The sequence below is a fragment of the Dendrobates tinctorius genome, unplaced genomic scaffold (assembly GCF_039654945.1).
Source record: "Dendrobates tinctorius isolate UK_male_01 unplaced genomic scaffold, ASM3965494v1 ptg000075l, whole genome shotgun sequence".
NCBI classification, from domain to species: domain Eukaryota; kingdom Metazoa; phylum Chordata; class Amphibia; order Anura; family Dendrobatidae; genus Dendrobates; species Dendrobates tinctorius.
Genome location: NW_027361743.1, coordinates 50,022,049 through 50,043,967, shown reverse-complemented (window position 1 = coordinate 50,043,967; position 21,919 = coordinate 50,022,049). Strand labels below are relative to the sequence as shown.

Here is a 21,919-nt window from a genome sequence, read left to right as displayed (position 1 = left end):
ATCTCCCATTGCTGTCCATATCATCCCAATAAATATAGACTTAAGCACCCATACAGTCTTGTTACTGGGAGTGGATGAAGGGTTTAGCCGTATGCTGGAATCCACATAGCGTCATACATGGAAGAAGGCAGAACAGTAAAAACGGACCGCAGACTGCACCGCATACGGGCATTACAGCAGCCGCCATACAGCCGCAGGGAATAGAGCCCAGGGCCCAGTAAAAACGGACCGCTGGTCGCAAGCTGTGATTACCCAGGCTATAGAGGACCGCTATCACCCAAACTGCTCCGCATACGGGTATTGCAGCAGCCGACAAACAGTCACAGGGAATAAGATCCAAGGGCTCAGTAAAGGGCCACCGGTCGCATGCGGTGATCGCATAGACTGTACGGGACTGCTAATACCAACACTGCTCCGCATACGGGTATCACAGCAGCCGCCATACAGCCGCAGAAGAGAGTGCAGCCCACCAACAAGTGCTACACCATTCCCACCACTCTGAAGTCCGTTTATACATAGACTCAGTTTTCCCACCAATATACTCAGCAGTACGCAGCTAAAAGCACAATGTCTCAAAAAAGCACATCCTCACTCAAAACGAGGTCACGAGTAAGCTCCAGCAGGTCATCATTAGCAGAGCTCGCTGCTGTTGCTCGTGCTAAGGCTGAAGCGGCCAAAGCAAGATCCTCCTTCGCCAAACGAGAGATGCATCTAAAGCTGAGACAAGCATATCAAGATACGGAAACTGCATGCCTGCAAGCCAAAACTGCACGTTTGCAGGCAGAGCTAGAAAGACTTGTGGCAGACAAAGAGACAGCAGCTGCAATAGCTAAGGCAGAGTGTTTGTAAGTTATAAAGAATCCTGATTCTGAGAGATGCAGCAGCATTCTCAGACCAGATCTAGAGCAGCAAGATCCAGCGCAGCGCGTCGCAGAGTACGTCCATCAACATTACGGTGTGGATGACAGCCCTGACGCATCATATCGATCAGCCTATGCCGATTAACAGCGACCCAACCCCGAACTTCACTACCATAGACGAGGAGATGTCCAGAACAGAGATGTCAACCACAGCTACCATTCCACTGAGCAGAAGGTACAGCTCCCATCCAGCCTTAAAGAGACACCTTCACCAAGAAGGTACCGCACAGACTATCCGGAGTCAGAAGCGTCTTACAGGTATGGTGATACACCACACACTAGACATGACTAAAAATAAAGATTATTATTATTTAAGACTATAACACACCGTCTCGTGCCAGCACTGACGGAGCCACCATGAACTTTGCGAAGTTCTTTGCCCACCGAAAACTGGTTACAAAAGGACTTGTAAAATGCACTGACAAACCCGAGAAGTATAGGTCATGCCGAGCCTCATTCCTGAACGCCATTCATGGTCTGGACCTTTCTTGTAGTGAGGAGTTGGATCGCCTGGTAAAGTGGCTTGGAAGGGAGCTAGTCGAGCATGCCAAAAGACTGAGAGACATTAATGTAAGGCATTCACGCACAGGTCTACGTAAAGTGTGGGAAAGACTTGATGAATGATATGGGACAGTAGAAGTCATAGAGAACGCTTTATACAAAAGAATTGATGATTTTCCTAAGATAGGATCTAAAGGTTATCAAAAGCTTAGAGAATCGAGTGATTTATTGATAGTTACATGTTGCCCAGGAGGAAGGAGACTTGCCCGGATTGGCATTCTTAGACACCGCTAAGGGTGTCAATCCAATAGTACAGAAACTTCCTTACTACCTACAAGAAAGCTGGGTTACATGTGGTTCACGATATAAACAAAATCATAATGTACCATTCCCTCCTTTCACTGTATTTGTTGATTTTGTCACCCAACAATCTAGGATTAGAAATTACCCTATTTTAGACTTTACTCTGTCATGTCCCACTACCCCAAGTGTCAAACCCAGTAAGACACCCGTGGCAGTCCACAAAACTAACATTGTTTCCACAGGCCCTCCTCACAAGGTGAATAAACCCCCTCCAGATGAGAACAAGCCTCAGGATGTCAGTAAATAGTGTCCTCTACTAAAATGCAGAGCCTTCAGGGAGAAGTCTTTAGAGGATCACAAAGGTTTCCTCAAGGAGAACAACATTTGCTTCAAATGTTGTGCCACAACCTCTCACTTCGCCAGGAACTGCGAAGCTAGAGTGAGATGTGCAGAATGCAGCAGCACTGATCACAATACAGCCATGCACCCTGGATCACCTCCACGTTTGTTGTCGCAAGAAGAGCACGATGGGAAGCAGAAAGACACCAATGAAGACACCCCTAAGGTCAGCTCTAAATGTACAGAGATCTGTAAGGGACTCACAGGAGGAAGGTCCTGTTAAAAAATCTGCCTTGTATGAGTCTATCCTGCAGGCCTCAAAGACAAAGCCTTCAAGATATATGCAATCCTGGATGACCAAAGTAACAGGTCTCTAGCCAGGTCCATCTTCTTTGAAAACTTCAGCATTGTAGGTCCTGGTTCTTCCCTCACCCTGAGGACATGTTCAGGTACCGTTGAGACGACGGGGAGGAAAGCAACCAGATTCAAGGTGGAGTCCATAGATGGTCAAACCTGCCTATCGTTACCAACCATCCTGGAGTGCAACCAGATTCCTGACAACAGGTCAGAGATACCTTCACATCACCCCCATATGAAGCATATAGCCCACCTGATACCTGAGTCGGAGCCAGGAGCACCAATAGCTCTACTCCTGGGAAGAGATATACTATGAGTCCACAAGGCTAGAGAATGTATAAACAGCTTCAGGGATGCTCCGTACGCACAGAGGCTCGACCTTTTAGTGGGTCATTATAGGAGACGTCTGTCTAGGAGGAGCACACAAGCCGACCTCAGTCAACAGTATGCTTACCAGCACTCTAGAAAATGGACGACCATCTCTCTTCCGGCCATGTCACAATAGTCTACTGGTAAAGGAATTGCCAAACAGCACTTCCCTACCTTGCCCTCAAAGTGAGTTTTTTACATGAATCATCTGCTTCAAAATCCACATCAACAACTGCTGAAAATATTCTATGCTTACTTTTAGGCTGGAGTCACACACAACGTCGAAAAATACGGACCGTATGGTACGGCCGTAATACGCATAAATGGTCCCTAAATAGTGATCCGTATGTCATCCGTTGTCAGGGTGTGGCCGCGTATTTTTCTCATGTATGCATCCGTATGTAATCCGTATAGCATTTTTTTCTCGCAGGCTTGCAAAATGGACATATAATGGAGCCCAATGACAGGTTTTCAAAAACAAACGAAAGAATAGATATATGTATTCTATGTGTATATATCTATTCTTTCTTTTCTTTATTAAACCTGTCATCTCGCACTGAATTGCTGGCTTTTCTAAAGGACACCGGGTGCGTATTTCTCGCAAGTCACATGTGTGGTCCGTGTGTAATGCGTTTTTTTTCCGCACCCATAGACTTGCATTGGCGTACTACGGGTGTAGTACGCTGACAATTACAGCATGCTGCAATTGGCGCGGACCGTAGAATACGGCCGAGAAATATACGGCTGATGGGAGCTACCCCATAGAGAATCATTGGTCCGTGTGCAATGCGTGTTTTTAACGCCTCTCACTCGTCGTATTCCTCTCTAGTGTGACCCCGGCCTTAGATGTGAATTTTGAAGCAGATCAGCCTCAAATTTCATGCAAAACAAACTCTGTGTGAACACTCTCTAAATATCTGACTTTATCGTAGACTTCCATCCCTGTTTTAATAAATAATTGTATTCTTTGTGTAATAATAATTCTTTAGCATTTTTTTTTGTTTTTTTTCCTCTGTAATTCCTCCTGCAAATGTAAGAATAAATTCACAACTGGGTGCTACCATTCCCCTGGTGAATAGGACACAACCCTACACAGTTTTACTGTCGGCACTGATGGGACAGACATACTGTGTACATACAATGTCCATGGACAAACTATGGTATACTCAGTTTCACTTTTTCCATACTGTTCCAGGAAGGATAACAGAGGAACGTGATGTGACTGAAGAGTTGCAAATATTTTCTAATATAAACAAACAGCAAAAAAAAGTTCCTAAAGGTGAGTTGAGCTACTACGAGATGTGTATTTGTACCTGCCTGGTCGGCCTTTATCTGCGCTTGCCTTTCTGGTGCCATGGGAGTGATTCAGAAACGCTTCAGGTACATTTTGCATTTAATACAGTCTTGCTTTTAATACAATGGCACAAAGAATAAAAAAAATGTAGAATAGGACTGCCCCATATAAGAATGCCTTGGCATGGCGGGATGGCTCAAAGAATTGATCAATTGTTCGCTAAATGTCTCATTTTAAAGTACAAATAGAATCTAATATGTGCATGTGCACTTTATGCATTGCGTGCTAACCATAGGCAGCGCTGGCTTCTTGGCTTTTTTATTTGATAAAAACTGACCCTGACCAAACTCTCATGGTAAAAACTGACCCTGACCAAACTCTCACGGTAAAAACTGACCAAACTCTGATGATAAAAACTGATCCTGACCAAACTCTCATGGTAAAAACTGATCCTGACCAAACTCTGATGATAAAAACTGATCCTGACCAAACTCTCATGGTAAAAACTGACCCTGACCAAACTCTCATGGTAAAAACTGACCCTGACCAAACTCTCACGGTAAAAACTGACCAAACTCTGATGATAAAAACTGATCCTGACCAAACTCTCATGGTAAAAACTGATCCTGACCAAACTCTGATGATAAAAACTGACCCTGACCAAACTCTCATGGTAAAAACTGACCCTGACCAAACTCTCATGGTAAAAACTGACCCTGACCAAACTCTCACGGTAAAAACTGACCAAACTCTGATGATAAAAACTGATCCTGACCAAACTCTCATGGTAAAAACTGATCCTGACCAAACTCTGATGATAAAAACTGATCCTGATCAAACTCTCATGGTAAAAACTGACCCTGACCAAACTGATGATGAAAACTGACCCTGACCAAACTCTGATGATAAAAACTGATCCTGACCAAACTCTCATGGTAAAAACTGATCCTGACCAAACTCTCATGGTAAAAACTGACCCTTACCAAACTCTGATGATAAAAACTGATCCTGACCAAACTCTGATGATAAAAACTGACCCTGATCAAACTCTGATGACTCTGATCAAAAACACTGAAACAAAGACTTTTTTGCATACGAAAAAAATCACTGACGTTGTGAATAAGCCTTTACTATCTATAATAATAAATGCGCTAAGCAGCTTCCGTCCGGTTGTAACGCAGCTTCTGTCCGGTTGTAACTTGGTGACATCACATCCAGACAGAAGCTGCCTTTGGCGGTAGCACTGTGCCTCTTCTGCCCCCCGCACACTCCCCGACACCATATACCTTCCTAACACACACCTTCCTCACCATGCCAGCTGTCACCACACACCTCTTGCCATGTTAACCCTCAACACACACACCTCCTCAACACACACTCCTCTCACCTTTCACCATCTCCACTCACGTCCCCCCCTTCCACTCCACATACGACCCTTTCTCTCACTCCGTCTCTCATACTCACGCCGTCATCGCCGCTGCTCCACAATCACCATCAGCATTGGCACGATCCCCGACATCTTCTTCCGTCGGCGCCATCCTGGATCCAGACGTTGTCCACGCCGGCGACATGTTCTTGCTGCAACGCCATCTTGGATCGGTGAAATCCTGCGATCCTCAAGATGGCGTCGGCGAAATCTCGAGATTTTGCCGACCCCATCTTGAGGATCGCGGGATTTCCCCGAGAGATGGGCGGGATGGCTGTTCACCACATCTACTTCTCAAGGTGTGCTGCTCACAGTGCCGCACAACACATGGTCAACGCTACATCACTATGCTCGCGATGCGATAGCATCGGGCCTTAACCTAGTGTATATATAATTGCTGGCAAAGAGGTATGACCAACAGGGCACAGAAAACTACTAGAATTGCATGGCCTTTAACCTTAGTTTTAGAGGTGTGAATAAGCGCAGCCTGCATGCCATATAGGTGACATGTGTTTGCATGAAAGTCTCCCTGCGCCATTCACATAACCGCTAACAGATTACGCAGTGGTCGGTGCCAGGTATTTAAAAAAAAACAAACAAATGATATTCTCTGGAGGATGACATTGATTTACCAGTAATAAGAGATAAATCCAGGGTGAACTCATCAATCCACATGATCTACTATGTCAGGTAGAAACCAAGCTGGAGAGCAGACCACCCAGGTTTATCACCAGGGACCACTGCCAGATTAATACAAATCAAAATCAAATCCAAAAATCATTATTTCTTTATTTCTTAAGAAAAATATGTAAGATGTCCTCATGCCAGATTAACGCTTTTTAGTATTTTCATTTTTTATTTCTTATCTATTCACCTCCTCACAGAATACTAGGATACTGATTACTTAGAAGTGTTAAGCTCCCATTACACATAACGATGTCCCAGCGATCCCACCAACGATCCGACATGATGGGATCGCTGGGACATCGTTAGACAGCCCCAGCGATCAGGACCAGCGACGCTGGACGCTGGTTTCCAAGGTAAACATTGGGTGTCTAAGAGCCACGGCTCCTGGATACCCGACGTTTATATTAGAAACCAGCGTCCAGCATCGCTGATCACTGGTCTCTCGCTGCCACATGCAGCCATGCGTGCTGGCCAGGGGGAGACCAGTGATCGAAAAACGGCCCTGGCCGATGCTGCACGATCAGCGATAACCGGCAGGGGGGCCAGTCGCTGATCCCCGTCACAGACAGCGATCTCGCTAGCGAGATCGCTGTGTGTGACGGGGCCTTTAGATCCGCATTGTGCTACTATCTGATTGCTTAGTACCTAGGCTGTCTCGAAGTACATGTCAGGAGAGTTGGCAGGTTTTTTTTAAACGCACAACTAAATTATTAAATCTCAAACCAAAAAGTTTCCAAAGATGACCAGCAGAATTCTGAATGCAGCTCTGGAATATAATATGGGATATAACTCAAGATCTACGTAAGATGAGAAATAGAATGGGTTTACTTAGTTATTCAACTTTTTAAATAAATGATTTTTAAACTTGAACTCCAAAATGGTGTTAAAACGTGGAAAAACAAAACTTAAAAGCAAACTTTTTATGTTGCCATTTTTGGAAACAGACTTTATGGAAACCATTAAAGCATGTCAGGAGATGGTTTTCATTATGGCAAGACCTATTGAGATCATGAATCCAGTGGCCATAAGGTATCATTGCTGTGGTCATATTTCTGAGATCTCATTCATGCTTCCGTATTTAAACACGTATGTGAAAAAAAATGTTACCGGTTTCATCAGTATTTTGTCCCTGTATCCGTTTTTATCATCATGTCATAAGCGTTTGGTCCCTGTATCCATTTTCATCATCAGTGTCATCAGCGTTTGGTCCCTGCATCCGTTTTTATCATCAGTGTCATCAGCGTTCGGTCCCTGTTTCCGTTTTTATCATCAGGGTCATCAGTGTTTGGTCCCTGTGTCTGTTTTTATCATCAGTGTCATCAGTGTTTGGTCAGGTCAGGTGTACCACCCCCTATACAGGGAGCGTTAGGGGCAGACCCAGGGGAGACTATCGCCGCGGAAGCTGATACCTGGGAACAGCCGGAAGGAGACGCAGGCAGGGGACGTGCAGGCGACCAGACGGGAGATGGCAACGACCACAGGGGAGACTGCTGTAGCCGCGAGGACGGAGGTGGACAGCAAGGGAGGCGGCAGGAACGGGTAGTGGGTGAGACATTGGAACAGGCAGACGAAGGCAGGAACAGACTGGACCTAGAAGGGAACACAGGAGGGTCACCAGTAGGGAAACTAGCGGGAGACCAGGAAAGGTACAAAGCGCAGAGACAGAAGGAACGCAGGAGAGCGTGGATCCGATATCAAATGTGAAACACAATTGATAGTCAGGCACAGAGCATAGGGAGAGGCTGCCTGATATAGGGCACGCTGTAGAACTTCCGGGTCAGGGTGCGGCAGTGTCATGGGGCCAAGGGATAGGGCGCCTAGTCTAGGGGGGCGTGCGCCTGCGTACCTAAGAGGGAGCAGCGGCCGGCCGCAGGACAGGAGGAGAGGTAGTTGATGGACAGGCGCCAGCAGTGGGGGCGGGCCGAGAGGACCGGAGGCGCCGGAGAGATCTGAGTGGCGTGGAGGCAGCGGGGGCCGGCGGCGCCGTGACGAGAGAAGCCGCCTCAGAGGCAGACAGAGCGGCGGCGGCAGGAGCACGGCCAGGGAGAGCTGTGGCAGCGGCGGTCAGAGCAGCGGCCGCCGAAGCCGCAGGGCGAGCGGGAGCCGTGGAACAAGGAGAGGTGAGCGTGACACTAGATAGGTATCCTGTAATGCTGGATAACTCAAAGATATCAATCTTGTAGTTGGAGCGTCTGACTGATGATGATGCTTGCTGAGAAAACACTGTAGGGTAGTGAGTTAGTGAATATACCTTCCCCAATTGGAATGAGCTGCTAAATAGGAGGTCTGCACTTAAATGAATGGCACACGTGTTGCATAGGAAAGGCCCTGATAAAGATTTAACTGAGGTACAGTGCCCATAAATAACCTGAGGACCAGCTCCTGTGTGGTGAGTGCCAGTGAGTTTGGCAACCGTGTTGCTCCAGAAATGCGCTTATTGCTGGTCTGAGGGGTTAAAGAAGGCTGAACGCTGTGGTATGTCAGAACGCTGGAGCAACACGATGGGCACTGTACATCAGTTAAATCCTTATCAGCGCCTTTCCTATGCAACACGTGTGCCATTCCTTTAAGCGCAGACCTCATATTTAGCACCTCATTCCAATTGGGGAAGGTATATTCACTAACTCACTACCCTACAGTGTTTTCTCAGCAGGCATCATTATCAACTACAAGATTGATATCTTTGAGCTATCCAGCATTACAGGATACCTATCTAGGACTTCTGGGCTCACTTGTACAGCTCCTTTTTTAGAAAATCATCAATGAAAACATTGTTCTGATGAAGGTCCATTGTGTGACCGAAAATGTTCAAGCTTTTGTTTTTCGGATGCACACAAAATAAAGGATCTGTTAAAATTGCTCTACAGTTTGAGTGCCAAGTTGTTTCAAGTTCTATATATTTGCTGTTGGCTACCTGTCACAGACGTGCATCACCCATAGTGGCATCTGTTTTCCCGATAATCATGAAAAACGAATGAAATGCTCAGGACACATTAGTTTAACATTGTCTGTGACAGACGCCATACAGTAAAATGCGTCACCCAAATGCCCCCATGATAAAAAATGTATAACGCACAGTAAATATTTTTTTATTAGATGGCAAAGTATCATTAACTATGCTGTTCCATACCTTTCTTCTAGCATAGCTATTCCATACCTCCATAAAGGCCAGAAGGACGATCTTTTGGTCTCTGTGATGAAAATGGGACCAGAAATGGGATAAACTGTACGTCTATTTTATTCAGTAGCTGCCATGTTCTTCCAGTTTTCTTCTGTGTCTATTAAAGACTGGAATCCACCCAGAATTTCAAGATATATTTAATTAGTACATTATTAAATAACCTTTAATTGCATTTGGACAAGACGTGCAGGTGTGAGCGAGCATCTGGCAGCGTGCTTCGCAGCCACACTTGGCCAACCTCGTCACATTGTGCCGTGCCAAGTAATGAATCATATGGCTTCTAATGTGAATGAGAAAGACCGATTTCAATTAGGCTGGCAAGAGAAAAACTGAGGGGAAAAAATTAATTGTACTGTAGACTGGCTCGAAATGAAGAAAAATGAATAATTTCCAACATAGATCCGCCAAAGAAATGATGAAAAACTAAAGGTATGGCCGCAAGGAACCGAAACAAACTCAAAAACGCAGACATAAGAGGCCTCACTAAGTATTTTAGAGAACCTGTGTGTACTTGGAGAAGAGTCCTTGAATTCTCCCAGTAATGTGTTTACCCTCGCAGGACTTGGATCCCTCCCAGGAACACAGGAATAAATGTTGGCAAGGTTGAGCTTGTGCCAACATCTACCTGAGCCACGACTCCATGAGGCTTTGATGTTGAGTCTTGTTGTGGTGGAGAGGTGGAACAATGTGACCGGGAAGAGATAAGCATTGTATGTCGACATGAAATAGCAGACTACAAATTGTTTAGGAGTATGACTGCCACGTCACAAGATAACTAAAGGCTTGTCATCTATTACTATATTTCCAGACTTACATTATCCTCTAAATGCTTTATAATATTGCTCTGAAGAGCTTTAGCCAACAATGGAGTAATTTAATTATTTGTTCTCACTTATACATCACCATCAATCCACAGCGCATTACAGACATAGTCACTGGAACCTGGAGATAATCCAAGCAAACACAGTGAGAACATACAAACTCCTGGAAGATGTTGTCCTTGGTGGGATTTGAACCGAGGATCCAAGCGCTGCAGTGCTAACCACTGAGCCACCTTGCAGCCCAACAGTATTTATATGTCATATCAATAAAGTAAAGGGTAGAAGCAGTATAATCACATGTGTATTATGTCTTATCCTATCATAAGCTGTATAGCTGTGAGTTGTAGTCATTGCTTGCTATAATGTTTTTCTAGTGATACAGCCTTCAATAATATTCACTTTTCTTTCGTAAAGTCCTTCATACTGTCACATATGTACAAATATTATTATATATTTTTTTAGATGTTTGATCGACTTTCTATGTACTTACAGTATATGTTATATCACCTTTGCAATATATACCAGGTTTTGTTTTCATTGAGCAGTATATTTTATTATTAATCAATCCAGGAATACCCACCTTTCCCTGCCTGGTTTTTACATATTTATATGTTCTTTTTTGTCATATTTTAATAATGAATATCAATATTCTTTCAGCCCTCTCTAAAAGCCTTATATCTTTAGGTGTTTGCTTTGGGCATGCTTTTGACTTTATAATTTAAGATTGAGGATATTGGTGTATTCATAAATACATAAAGCCTGAATTAGAGATCGCATAGAATGGCCAATATGCCGTAGAGTCGGCACACCACTATTATGGGGAATTTGGGTGTATACACGCAGATAAATCATAGAGCCCCTGTGTGACGTCATCGTGTATATGTCTGACTGAGCAATTTCTTACACGAGTATCAGATTAATCTGTCTATGGACAACAAGCCTGGACAGAGAGGCAGACCGCCAGATCAGCCCTGGTGTCAGGTGGCGGCGTGAATGTGCTGGAGAAGATTATGGCCCTCAAGCACAGCTGCCTATCAGCCGTCTTCTGACTTTTTGGTCCTGATTGATGAGTGAACTTCATTACTTTGCCCAGAGCTCAGTCGATAACATTATATATTCAGCGTGTAAATCATCAGTGTTCCTACCTCCCCTGTAAGTAAGGGTCATCTTCATATGTGCAGCTGAGAACTACAGAAATCTATCCAGAATCCTGAGTAACCAGTGATAAAAATCAGACCTGGGAAAAGTAAAGACCTCCATACTAGTGATGAGCGAACGAAATATGTTCAAGTCCCCGCACCTCCATGTTTCGGGGCTTTCCGACGGCCGCAACACATGCAGGGAGTGCCTAACAAACAGGTGCTCCATGCATGTGTTCTGCCTGTCGAACAGCCACGAGACATGCCGCAGCAGGGACTCGAACACATTTTTCGAGCACGGCGAAGACACTCAGCACACGAGCATGCTCAGATAACACCTTATTCGAGCACATTCGCTCATCACTAACCCATTCACATTAGTCTAAAATCTGCAGAACCTGCTGATACGGTAGTGGCTGGTAAAGAGTCTAATGTGTATGAGGGTTTCCCGTCTTTCCTCCAACAAATGATGTTGGAGCACAAAAGGATCAGGTGGTTGCTTTTCCAAAGACTGATACTTCAGTTCACCCTGGAGATAGGTCACTGTCAGACGAAACTGGCAGTGGCCCTCTCATAAAGAAGCATTCCTGTGTATGGCGGATTTGGAGGAGGTAGCCTCGGCCGACAGTTATTTATTTTGTATGGGTGCCTTAACTTACTCAAAGTATATAAAGACTTGGCACACACAATCTGTGATTCCAGTGATAAGTAATTTAATAATGTACAGCACATACGGCTCGTGACTAGCGGTGGATACCGCGTCAATGCCCCACACGCTGCACTCTAACCAGTCTGATTCACCGCACTTAAGTGCTGCACCATCACCCAGGGGATTTTTGGCCCTGTTTTTTACAAATTGTCTATGAAGTAACAGTATATTGCTCAGTACTTTGATGAAGGTTGATGACACCGAAACGTCTATTGTATGTACTGTACATTATTAAATTACTTATAACTGGAATCACAGATTGGGTGTGCCAAGTCTTTATATACTAAGATACGGTTACGGATTGGGATCCTACTTGAAGCACCACCATTCACGGTAGTGCTAACGTCTCTGTACACTAATTGACTCAAAAACTGGCCCCTAGCTTGTTCACTGAGACTCACACAGACCAAAAAAACTACACAGTAAAAACAATGAACAAGACGGATATCCACTAAATAAAATGAGTGAACTTCTTATGCTTTGTTTTCCTGCTTCCCCCCTTGAATATTGGCCTGTTATAAACTCATTGGAGGCTTGATATGAGATGTGGATGTCAAAAGGGGATGAAATGTTCAAGTGAGAAATAAAAAGTCCTGAAAATTAATAAAAGTTCAAATCACCCCCCTTTTGTACCATTGAAAATAAAACAGAAATGTCCGATCTATCAAAATATAAATTAAAATGGTAAACGGCATAACAAGAAAATGAAATGAAGCACCAGAATTATGTTTTTTGGACGCAGCAATCTAATATATAAAGCTCAATGAGGGTGTGTATGTATATGTGTATGTATGTCCGGGATTGGCATCCGCACCGTCGCAGCTACAGCCACAAAATTTGGCACAGTCACACGTCTGGACCCCGAGAGCGTCATAGGCTATGTTATGAGGCGAAATTTTAACCCCGCGCGTTCCAATTCACCAAACAATTTTGCCCCTATCTACATAATGGGGAAAAAGTGAAAGGAAAAGTGTTGGAGGCAAATTGACAGCTGCCAAATGTGAACAAGGGGGACTTAAAGAATGAGAGCGATGGCGCCAAAGAGTATATACCATACAGTTGCTAAGGTGAGGCCCTGACATGGGATACTCACCACACACGGGGATATGAACACACACACAAAATGCGCCACACACTACCACGTGCTTCAACACATACAGTGGGGAAAAAAAGTATTTAGTCAGTCAGCAATAGTGCAAGTTCCACCACTTAAAAAGATGAGAGGCGTCTGTAATTTACATCATAGGTCGACCTCAACTATGGGAGACAAACTGATAAAAAAAAATCCAGAAAATCACATTGTCTGTTTTTTTTTCATTTTATTTGCATATTATGGTGGAAAATAAGTATTTGATCAGAAACAAGCAATCAAGATTTCTGGCTCTCACAGACCTGTAACTTCTTCTTTAAGAGTCTCCTCTTTCCTCCACTCATTACCTGTAGTAATGGCACCTGTTTAAACTTGTTATCAGTATAAAAAGACACCTGTGCACACCCTCAAACAGTCTGACTCCAAACTCCACTATGGTGAAGACCAAAGAGCTGTCAAAGGACACCAGAAACAAAATTGTAGCCCTGCACCAGGCTGGGAAGACTGAATCTGCAATAGCCAACCAGCTTGGAGTGAAGAAATCAACTGTGGGAGCAATAATTAGAAAATGGAAGACATACAAGACCACTGATAATCTCCCTCGATCTGGTGCTCCACGCAAAATCCCACCCCGTTGGGTCAGAATGATCACAAGAACGGTGAGCAAAAATCCCAGAACCACGCGGGGGGACCTAGTGAATGAACTGCAGAGAGCTGGGACCAATGTAACAAGGCCTACCATAAGTAACACACTACGCCACCATGGACTCAGATCCTGCAGTGCCAGACGTGTCCCACTGCTTAAGCCTGTACATGTCCGGGCCCGTCTGAAGTTTGCTAGAGAGCATTTGGATGATCCAGAGGAGTTTTGGGAGAATGTCCTATGGTCTGATGAAACCAAACTGGAACTGTTTGGTAGAAACACAACTTGTCGTGTGTGGAGGAAAAAGAATACTGAGTTGCATCCATCAAACACCATACCTACTGTAAAGCATGGTGGTGGAAACATCATGCTTTAGGGCAGTTTCTCTGCAAAGGGGCCAGGACGACTGATCCGGGTACATGAAAGAATGAATGGGGCCATGTATCGTGAGATTTTGAGTGCAAACCTCCTTCCATCAGCAAGGGCATTGAAGATGAAACGTGGCTGGGTCTTTCAACATGACAATGATCCAAAGCACACCGCCAGGGCAACGAAGGAGTGGCTTCGTAAGAAGCATTTCAAGGTCCTGGAGTGGCCTAGCCAGTCTCCAGATCTCAACCCTATAGAAAACCTTTGGAGGGAGTTGAAAGTCCATGTTGCCAAGCGAAAAGCCAAAAACATCACTGCTCTAGAGGAGATCTGCATGGAGGAATGGGCCAACATACCAACAACAGTGTGTGGCAACCTTGTGAAGACTTACAGAAAACGTTTGACCTCTGTCATTGCCAACAAAGGATATATCACAAAGTATTGAGATGAAATTTTGTTTCTGACCAAATACTTATTTTCCACCATAATATGCAAATAAAATGAAAAAAAAACAATGTGATTTTCTGGATTTTTTTTTCTCAGTTTGTCTCCCATAGTTGAGGTCTACCTATGATGTAAATTACAGACGCCTCTCATCTTTTTAAGTGGTGGAACTTGCACTATTGCTGACTGACTAAATACTTTTTTTCCCCACTGTATACCACCCTCAGCACACATACACCAACCTCGCCACATAAAAGGCGAAACACAAAAGTCGCCACTCAAAACTCGCCACGCTGTCCCAGAGCTGTTTAAAAGATGAAAAATGAGCTGTGATTGGTTGCTATCAGCAACAGTTTTCTTTGTAGACAGTTGTGGTAACTGAGGCCTATTATTCTTATCATTTCTATGGTGTTATCGTCCTTCTGTAAAGCTGGAAATAACACAATTTATTACTGTGCCAACACAGACCACCCTCTGACACAGATTGCAGGGGGAGCCCAATATCACACAGGATAGGATTAGATACACGGCTCAGCAGTCAGTATCACACAGGATAGGATTAGATACATAGCTCAGCAGGCAGTATCACACAGGATAGGATTAGATACACAGCTCAGCAGTCAGTATCACACAGGATAGGATTAGATACACAGTTCAGCAGTCAGTATCACACAGGATAGGGTTAGATACATGGTTCAGCAGACAGTATCACACAGGATAGGATTAGATACACAGCTCAGCAGTCAGTATCACACAGGATAGGATTAGATACACAGTTCAGCAGTCAGTATCACACAGGATAGGATTAGATACACAGCTCAGCGGGCAGTATCACACAGGATAGGATTAGATACACGGCTCGGGCAGTCAGTATCACACAGGATAGGAATAGATACACGGCTCAGCAGGCAGTATCACACAGGATAGGATTAGATACACAGCTCAGCAGTCAGTATCACACAGGATAGGAATAGATACATGGCTCAGCAGACAGTATCACACAGGATAGGATTAGATACACAGCTCAACAGACAGTATCACACAGAATAGGATTAGATACACAGCTCAGCAGACAGTATCACACAGAATAGGATTAGATACATGGCTCAGCAGTCAGTAACACAGGATAGGATTAGATACACAGCCCAGTATCACACAGGATAGGATTAGATACACAGCTTAGCAGTCAGTAACACAGGAGAGGGATTACATACACAGCTCAGCAGTCAGTATCACACAGGATAGGATCAGATACACAGCTCAGCAGTCAGTATCACACAGTATAGGATTAGGTACACGGCTCAGCACACAGTATCACACAGAATAGGATTAGATACACAACACAGCTCAGCAGACAGTATCACACAGAATAGGATTAGATACACGGCTCAGCAGTCAGTATCACACAGGATAGGATTAGATGCACGGTTTTTATGTGCAATATAATCATTATAATTTGTTATAACTAACCACAGTTGATTACTATGCCCAGGCAACGCCGGGCTCTTCAGCTAGTATTGTAATAAAATGCAATAACAGGCGATCAAAACATTGTATCTGACCCAAAATGTTATTAATAAAAACATCAGCTCGGTGCAAAAAATAAGCCTTCACCCAGCCCAGATCCTGAAAAATGAAAATGCTACGGGTCTCGGAAAATGGCGACAAATTTTTTTCATACAAATTTTCACATTTTTTTCGCCACTTAAATAAAAAATAAACTACCCATGTTTGGTATCTACATACTTGTACTGACCTGGGGAATCATATTGCCAGGTCAGTTTTACCATATAGTCAACATGATAAATAAAAAACGCAAAAACACAGTTGTGGAATTGCACTATTTTTTGCAATTTCACAGCATTTGGAATTGTTATCCTGTTATCCAGTACACTATATGGTAAAATCTATGGTGTCATTCAGAAGTGCAACTTGCCCTGCAAAAATCAAGCTGTCACGTTGGCCATATTGACGTAAAAATAGAAAAAAGTTATGGCTTTTGGAAGAAGGCTATGAAAAAAACTAAAAAAGCGGGAAAAAAAATGGCCGTGGCATGAAGGGGTTAATCATTCCCACCTAGTTTCTATTAGTTAATTCCTGCAATTTGTAATATCGTGTATTAATTTGTAATAAATAAGTAAATTTCAACAACAAAAATATCTGCCATGCCTAAAAAAGGCAAAAAAAATCACAGGATTTTCTTCAAACACGAGGCTTATTATAATGCATGTTTTGCTAGCATTGGTTCGTTGTTTGTAGTTGGAACCTGGAAACATTGCAAGGTGACATTTAATGTGTGTTCCCCATAGTAACCTAAAGATTTCGGAATATCAGCAACAGCTTTTTGGAAGATTTTTAGAGGATTAGCTTTTTCTAACAGAAATAGCCCTTCATCAAACTCCAGACCAGAACGTAAGCCTTGGAGATGTGTATGATACGGTTAAACTGGAACACATTGGCTTATCTGTCATGTGAAGCAGGATAATTGTTCAGTTTGTCCACACATAATCTGTGTCCAAACTGGATAAGATCTAACGAGTCGGCCTCTGGGAATAATAATCTGAATCCTTTTCTGGCTCTATGACAGCCCATTATTAGGGTCAGAGGAGGACATGGTCATCTTCATGCAGTAATGAAAAAGTAAGTCTACCCAAAATATATAATTACCCTATTGCTTTAATAATTTTTCCTTGGTTTACCTATGCCGCCACTTATAAGTATAGTCAAACATTCCTAACATTCACCAGGAGAACATTGTGTCCCGATAGAAAAAGACGCTATTGTCACATATCAGAATCCACAACAAAAAAAGCCAATAAATTGGGTCACAGACGTAACAATAGGGATGATTTATGACCACATTTAGACAAATTTTCTTGGGTGTTACATTGAAAAATAAGTTTTAAAGTCTGGTAGATGTAGCTCTAGTAAAGAGCTTAGTGTGCCAGAATTAAAGGGGTTTTTCAGGATATCCACATATTGTTTAAATGGCTCAAAGTACTCAGTAAAATAGAAGAAATTGTACTTTTGGCGATCCCACACAGCTCCTGTTCTAACCTTACCCACTCTGTGTAGGTCTCTGCTTCCTTGTCCAATCCCTGACACACCTGAAAATGTTCTCTTAGGGCACAGTCAGATGACTGTATAAATAGGAGCAAAATCAAAATGTGGGGCACGGACTGGCCGGACGGTCTTCTGACCCAAGTGTGACAGCTTCATAAATGTCTATGCTGCTGTCACACTCGGGTCAGAAGAGCCTCTGGCCAGTCCGTGCATTGTGTTCCGACCTCACTCCAATTTATATGGTCGTCTGACAGCGTTCTTAAAGTAATTTGTAATTCACCGCACACTCATGTGGATTATTATGCAAAACTGATTGAATTTTTATTGACACAATCTGGGAGCGTAACAGAATGATACAGTGCAAGTAAAATAAACGTTTCGGCTCCACCGGAGCCTTTATCACATAATCGCTTGTTCCTGTGCCAAATAAAGGAAGGGTGCAAAGATAAGGGATGAAGATCCCTGTAGAGTCACATAAAGACTAGTTAAATGGTAATGTCCTTGTAAAGGTGCCCGATAACTATCAATAACTCGTGGGGATCTGGAAGGGTGGATGAGTACAGCGGCGCTCCCGCGCCTGGCTGAGTCGGCGTGTGTGACAGCACTCTTAGACAGTCACTGGCTACAAAAGTAAAGCACCTCAACCAGTGATCAACTGAGAGGGCATTTCCAGCTATTTTTGGTTAAAATGTGATGCTGAGTCACTTCTGACGGACAAGCCGTGAGTCGGTGAAGTCAAGGAGTCTGGAGGATACGTCATAAACAGAAAGGTGAAACAAAGGCGTAGCCAGGTGACTATCCGGGGTCAGAATTCCATAAAGGTAGCGGATCAAGACAAAGGGGTTAGTCAAAAGCAAATCCTTAGTCGCATAATAAAGATCAGAATATAAGAACTCAGAGCACACACCACTTGAGCATAGGTACAACTGGGAATGTTCTAATCATTGCCGGCCGGGTAAATAGCCAGGTAATAACCTAGAATTAGTGACACCTGGAAGAAACCTAGCAGGCCCAGCCAGATTGGCGAGCTGAGCTGTCATTCACAATACTGACAGTCTAACACACCCCTGCCACAGACTGGGCGACTGAGCTGTCACTCGCAATCCTGACAGCTCAGATCTCTGATTTTATAGTGAGGCTCAGCCGTCACTCACAGTATCCTTGGTACGCTGTGAGTGGTGGAATCGTGACATAAACAAAGAATTCCAGCCATTTTTGGTATGTCGATGGGAGCTGTGTTAGTAATTTTTCCAATAATTATTCTGCTCTGTCATTAGGTTAGAACAATAAAAACAATGACAGCGTTGAATGATGGATACGGATGGAGCACGGCTGACCTTATTGACTTTTATCGGGGAACTTTGGGGTTTCCCTAATGGTTTTCATCATATCAGCAGACAATATAGTGAAGCTTGCTAAGCTTTTTTGTCTGTCATCCTTGTAAGAATCATTTAAAATGACTACTAACAAAGCCTACAAAGTAGGTGTGAACACAGTCTAGTAAGTTTTGTTACTACATCTAGAAACCACAGACAGATTTTTACATGTAGATTAAGCTGCATTGAGGTCATAAAGAAAAAACGTGACATTATGATAAAACATTTTGACAAAAATGATAAATATTACAAAGGTCCGAACCTAAGAAATTCATCAAATGTAAACTTACATTTTTAAATGTTACTCTCTGTAAATTCAGTAATTGGGCAATTATTACTACATCAATGGAGGCAGAGGAACATACAAGAGTGAGATCCCCAAACACACCAAATAAGAATGTTTCCTCTTTTTAGAATTTTGTATTTACCATATTAAATCACATCAGAATAAATAATATAATACAGCCACTCACCGCTGTCTTCAACAGTAAAATGGAATATGTCACTGGTGGCGTTTTCCTTGCCTCGTAACACATAGCAGATCTTCATGTCGTCAATGTCCGCTGTAAGAAAACACAGGTATTTGCTAAGTTCAAAATGTGATGATAATCGGTTACTAATAGATTTTTAATGATGAGAAGAACATTCCTTTTACATTTTGCTTATCTTCACATGTAGCAAAAAATGTCAAGAGTGCTGATATACGTAAGAAGAAGCTGCTCACATTGCTGTCCACCCTGCCTATCTGATCTAAGAATATGTGCACACGCTGCGGTTTTTGCTGCGGATCCGCTGCGGTTTTGGCCGCTACGGTTCTGCAGCAGTTCTGCAGACAGTGTACAGTAGCATGTAAATCTATGTGATTTACAATCTGCTGTGCACATGCTGCGGATTTTTAACTGCGGAAAAGCTGCGGTTTTGAATCTGCAGAAAGAAATGACATGTCACTTCTTTTCTGCGGATTCTGCTGCGGTTTACCATCTCCTCCATTGTAGAGGTGATAAACCGCAGGCCAATCCGCAGGTAAAACCGCAGGTCATTTTACCTGCGGTTCCGCAGATACAAATCCGCAGACCAATCCGCAGCGTGTGCACATAGCCTAATACTGGAGCCATGAGGAGTGCTAAGATAGGAAGAGGCTGCTCACACTGCTGTCCACCCTGTCTATCTGATCCAATACTAGAGATACCAGGAGAGCTAAGGTAAGAAGAGGCCACTCACACTGCTGTCCACCCTGCCTATCTGATTTAGCACTGGAGTTACTAGGGGTGCTGAGGTAATAAGCGGATGCTCAAACTTCTGTCCATCCTTTTTATCTGATCTAATACTGGAGTTACCAGGTGTGCTGAGGTAACAAGAGGACGCTCACACTGCTGCCCGTCATTTCTTTCTGATCTAATACTGGAGTTACCAGGGGTGCTGAGGTAATAAGAGGATGCTCACACTGCTGTCCATCCTTTCTGTACGATTTAATACTGGAGATACCAGGGGTGTTGAGGTAAGAATAGGCTGCTTATACTGCTGTCCATTATTTCTATCTGTTCTAATACTGGAGTTACCAGGTGTGCTGAGGTAATGAGAAGCTGCTTACACTGCTGCCCTTCATTTCTTTCTGATCTAATACTGGAGCTACCATGGGTGCTGAGGTAAGAAGAGGCTGCTCACACTGCTGTCCATCCTTTCTATCTGAATGTTGAATGTTTGCTGTGACCTCTAGATAACTTCAAAGTATGCGGTGTAGGTTATCTCCACTGCACATGCTCACAAATACCTGTCTTATTAACATTCTAGGACAGGTTTCTGTCAGTGTAACAGAACAGTGGCCATTTTAATTTACTAGTGATACTCCCTAGACAAAACAAATGTGATTTGCTAATGAAAGGTATTTAGTATTTTTTTATAATGACATTTCCTTTAATTTTTCTTTTTTCTCTCAGAGAAACCCTACAGGTGGAAATGCTCTGAACAATAAAAAAATAGGCACTCAGACCATTAGACCATAGATGAAAACACAAACAGTAACAATGTAAATCAGATAAAGAAAGAAAAGGGAAAATAAATTCTCCATGATTCAGCAACCTATGATAGTCCTGATAGTAACTGGAAACTGCTTGAACACAAAAAAGAGGTTAATTAAGGTAATAACATAGCCGATATCAACCCTTTCATACCACACATTGAGGTCAAACAATTGCCATGTTTGCCCATTTTAACCTGGTAATTTCCATTGACAGTTTAACTTTTTTAACTCTATCAGTGCCTGGGGCAAGAATCATCAAAGGAGAGTAACTTATCAGAAAATAGCTTAGCACAATGACTGATTAGTCCATTATCTGTAAGTCTCTTCAAATGTTTTACCTTGCTTGTGCGTTTATCATGGAGGATAAGCTGAGGGAGTCAGAGACTCTATGATTAGGGGGAGATGCTGGCGAGTCTTCATAATAAAGCAGTGAACACTTCCCTTTGATTAATCCCCTTCACACATCCGCTTAAAAAACGTACGAGTGAGAAGGTCCATTTTTACTACCCATGTGGTTTTCTGTCGGCCTTCTGTGCATGCCATCCGTGAGCCATCTTTACGTGAAAAGCGGTGATGCCAGTAATGTCATTATTCGAGGAACGTTGTGGGAAGCGCTGGACTATGTCGGAGATATGAGGGAACTTTAATAAATTGGTGAACGAGGGAGAGTATTTTGTTTTTATTTCTTTCTTTTTATGTTTTTCAGATTTCCATTTGGGGACTATATCAGATCACTGGACTGCCTGCGATTTTTTTAAATAAATTGGTGAACCATGGAAAGAGTGTTTTTAAAGTAAAGGATTTTTGTGTGTATGTTCTTTTCTTTTTATTACTGGGTCAGTAATGGGATTGTCTAATAGACATCTCT

The 21,919-nt window shown here is 43.2% G+C and overlaps 1 protein-coding gene across 1 annotated transcript in view; it reads right to left on the bottom strand.

The window, feature by feature from the left end:
• Nucleotides 1-21,919, bottom strand: part of FREM2 (FRAS1 related extracellular matrix 2) — a 348,626-nt gene that overhangs the window by 290,469 nt on the left and 36,238 nt on the right. Inside the window, exon 2 of the mRNA XM_073583262.1 lies at nucleotides 19,505-19,594. Within this exon, the coding sequence (XP_073439363.1) occupies nucleotides 19,505-19,594 (90 nt within the window). The remainder of the gene's footprint in view (nucleotides 1-19,504; nucleotides 19,595-21,919) is intronic.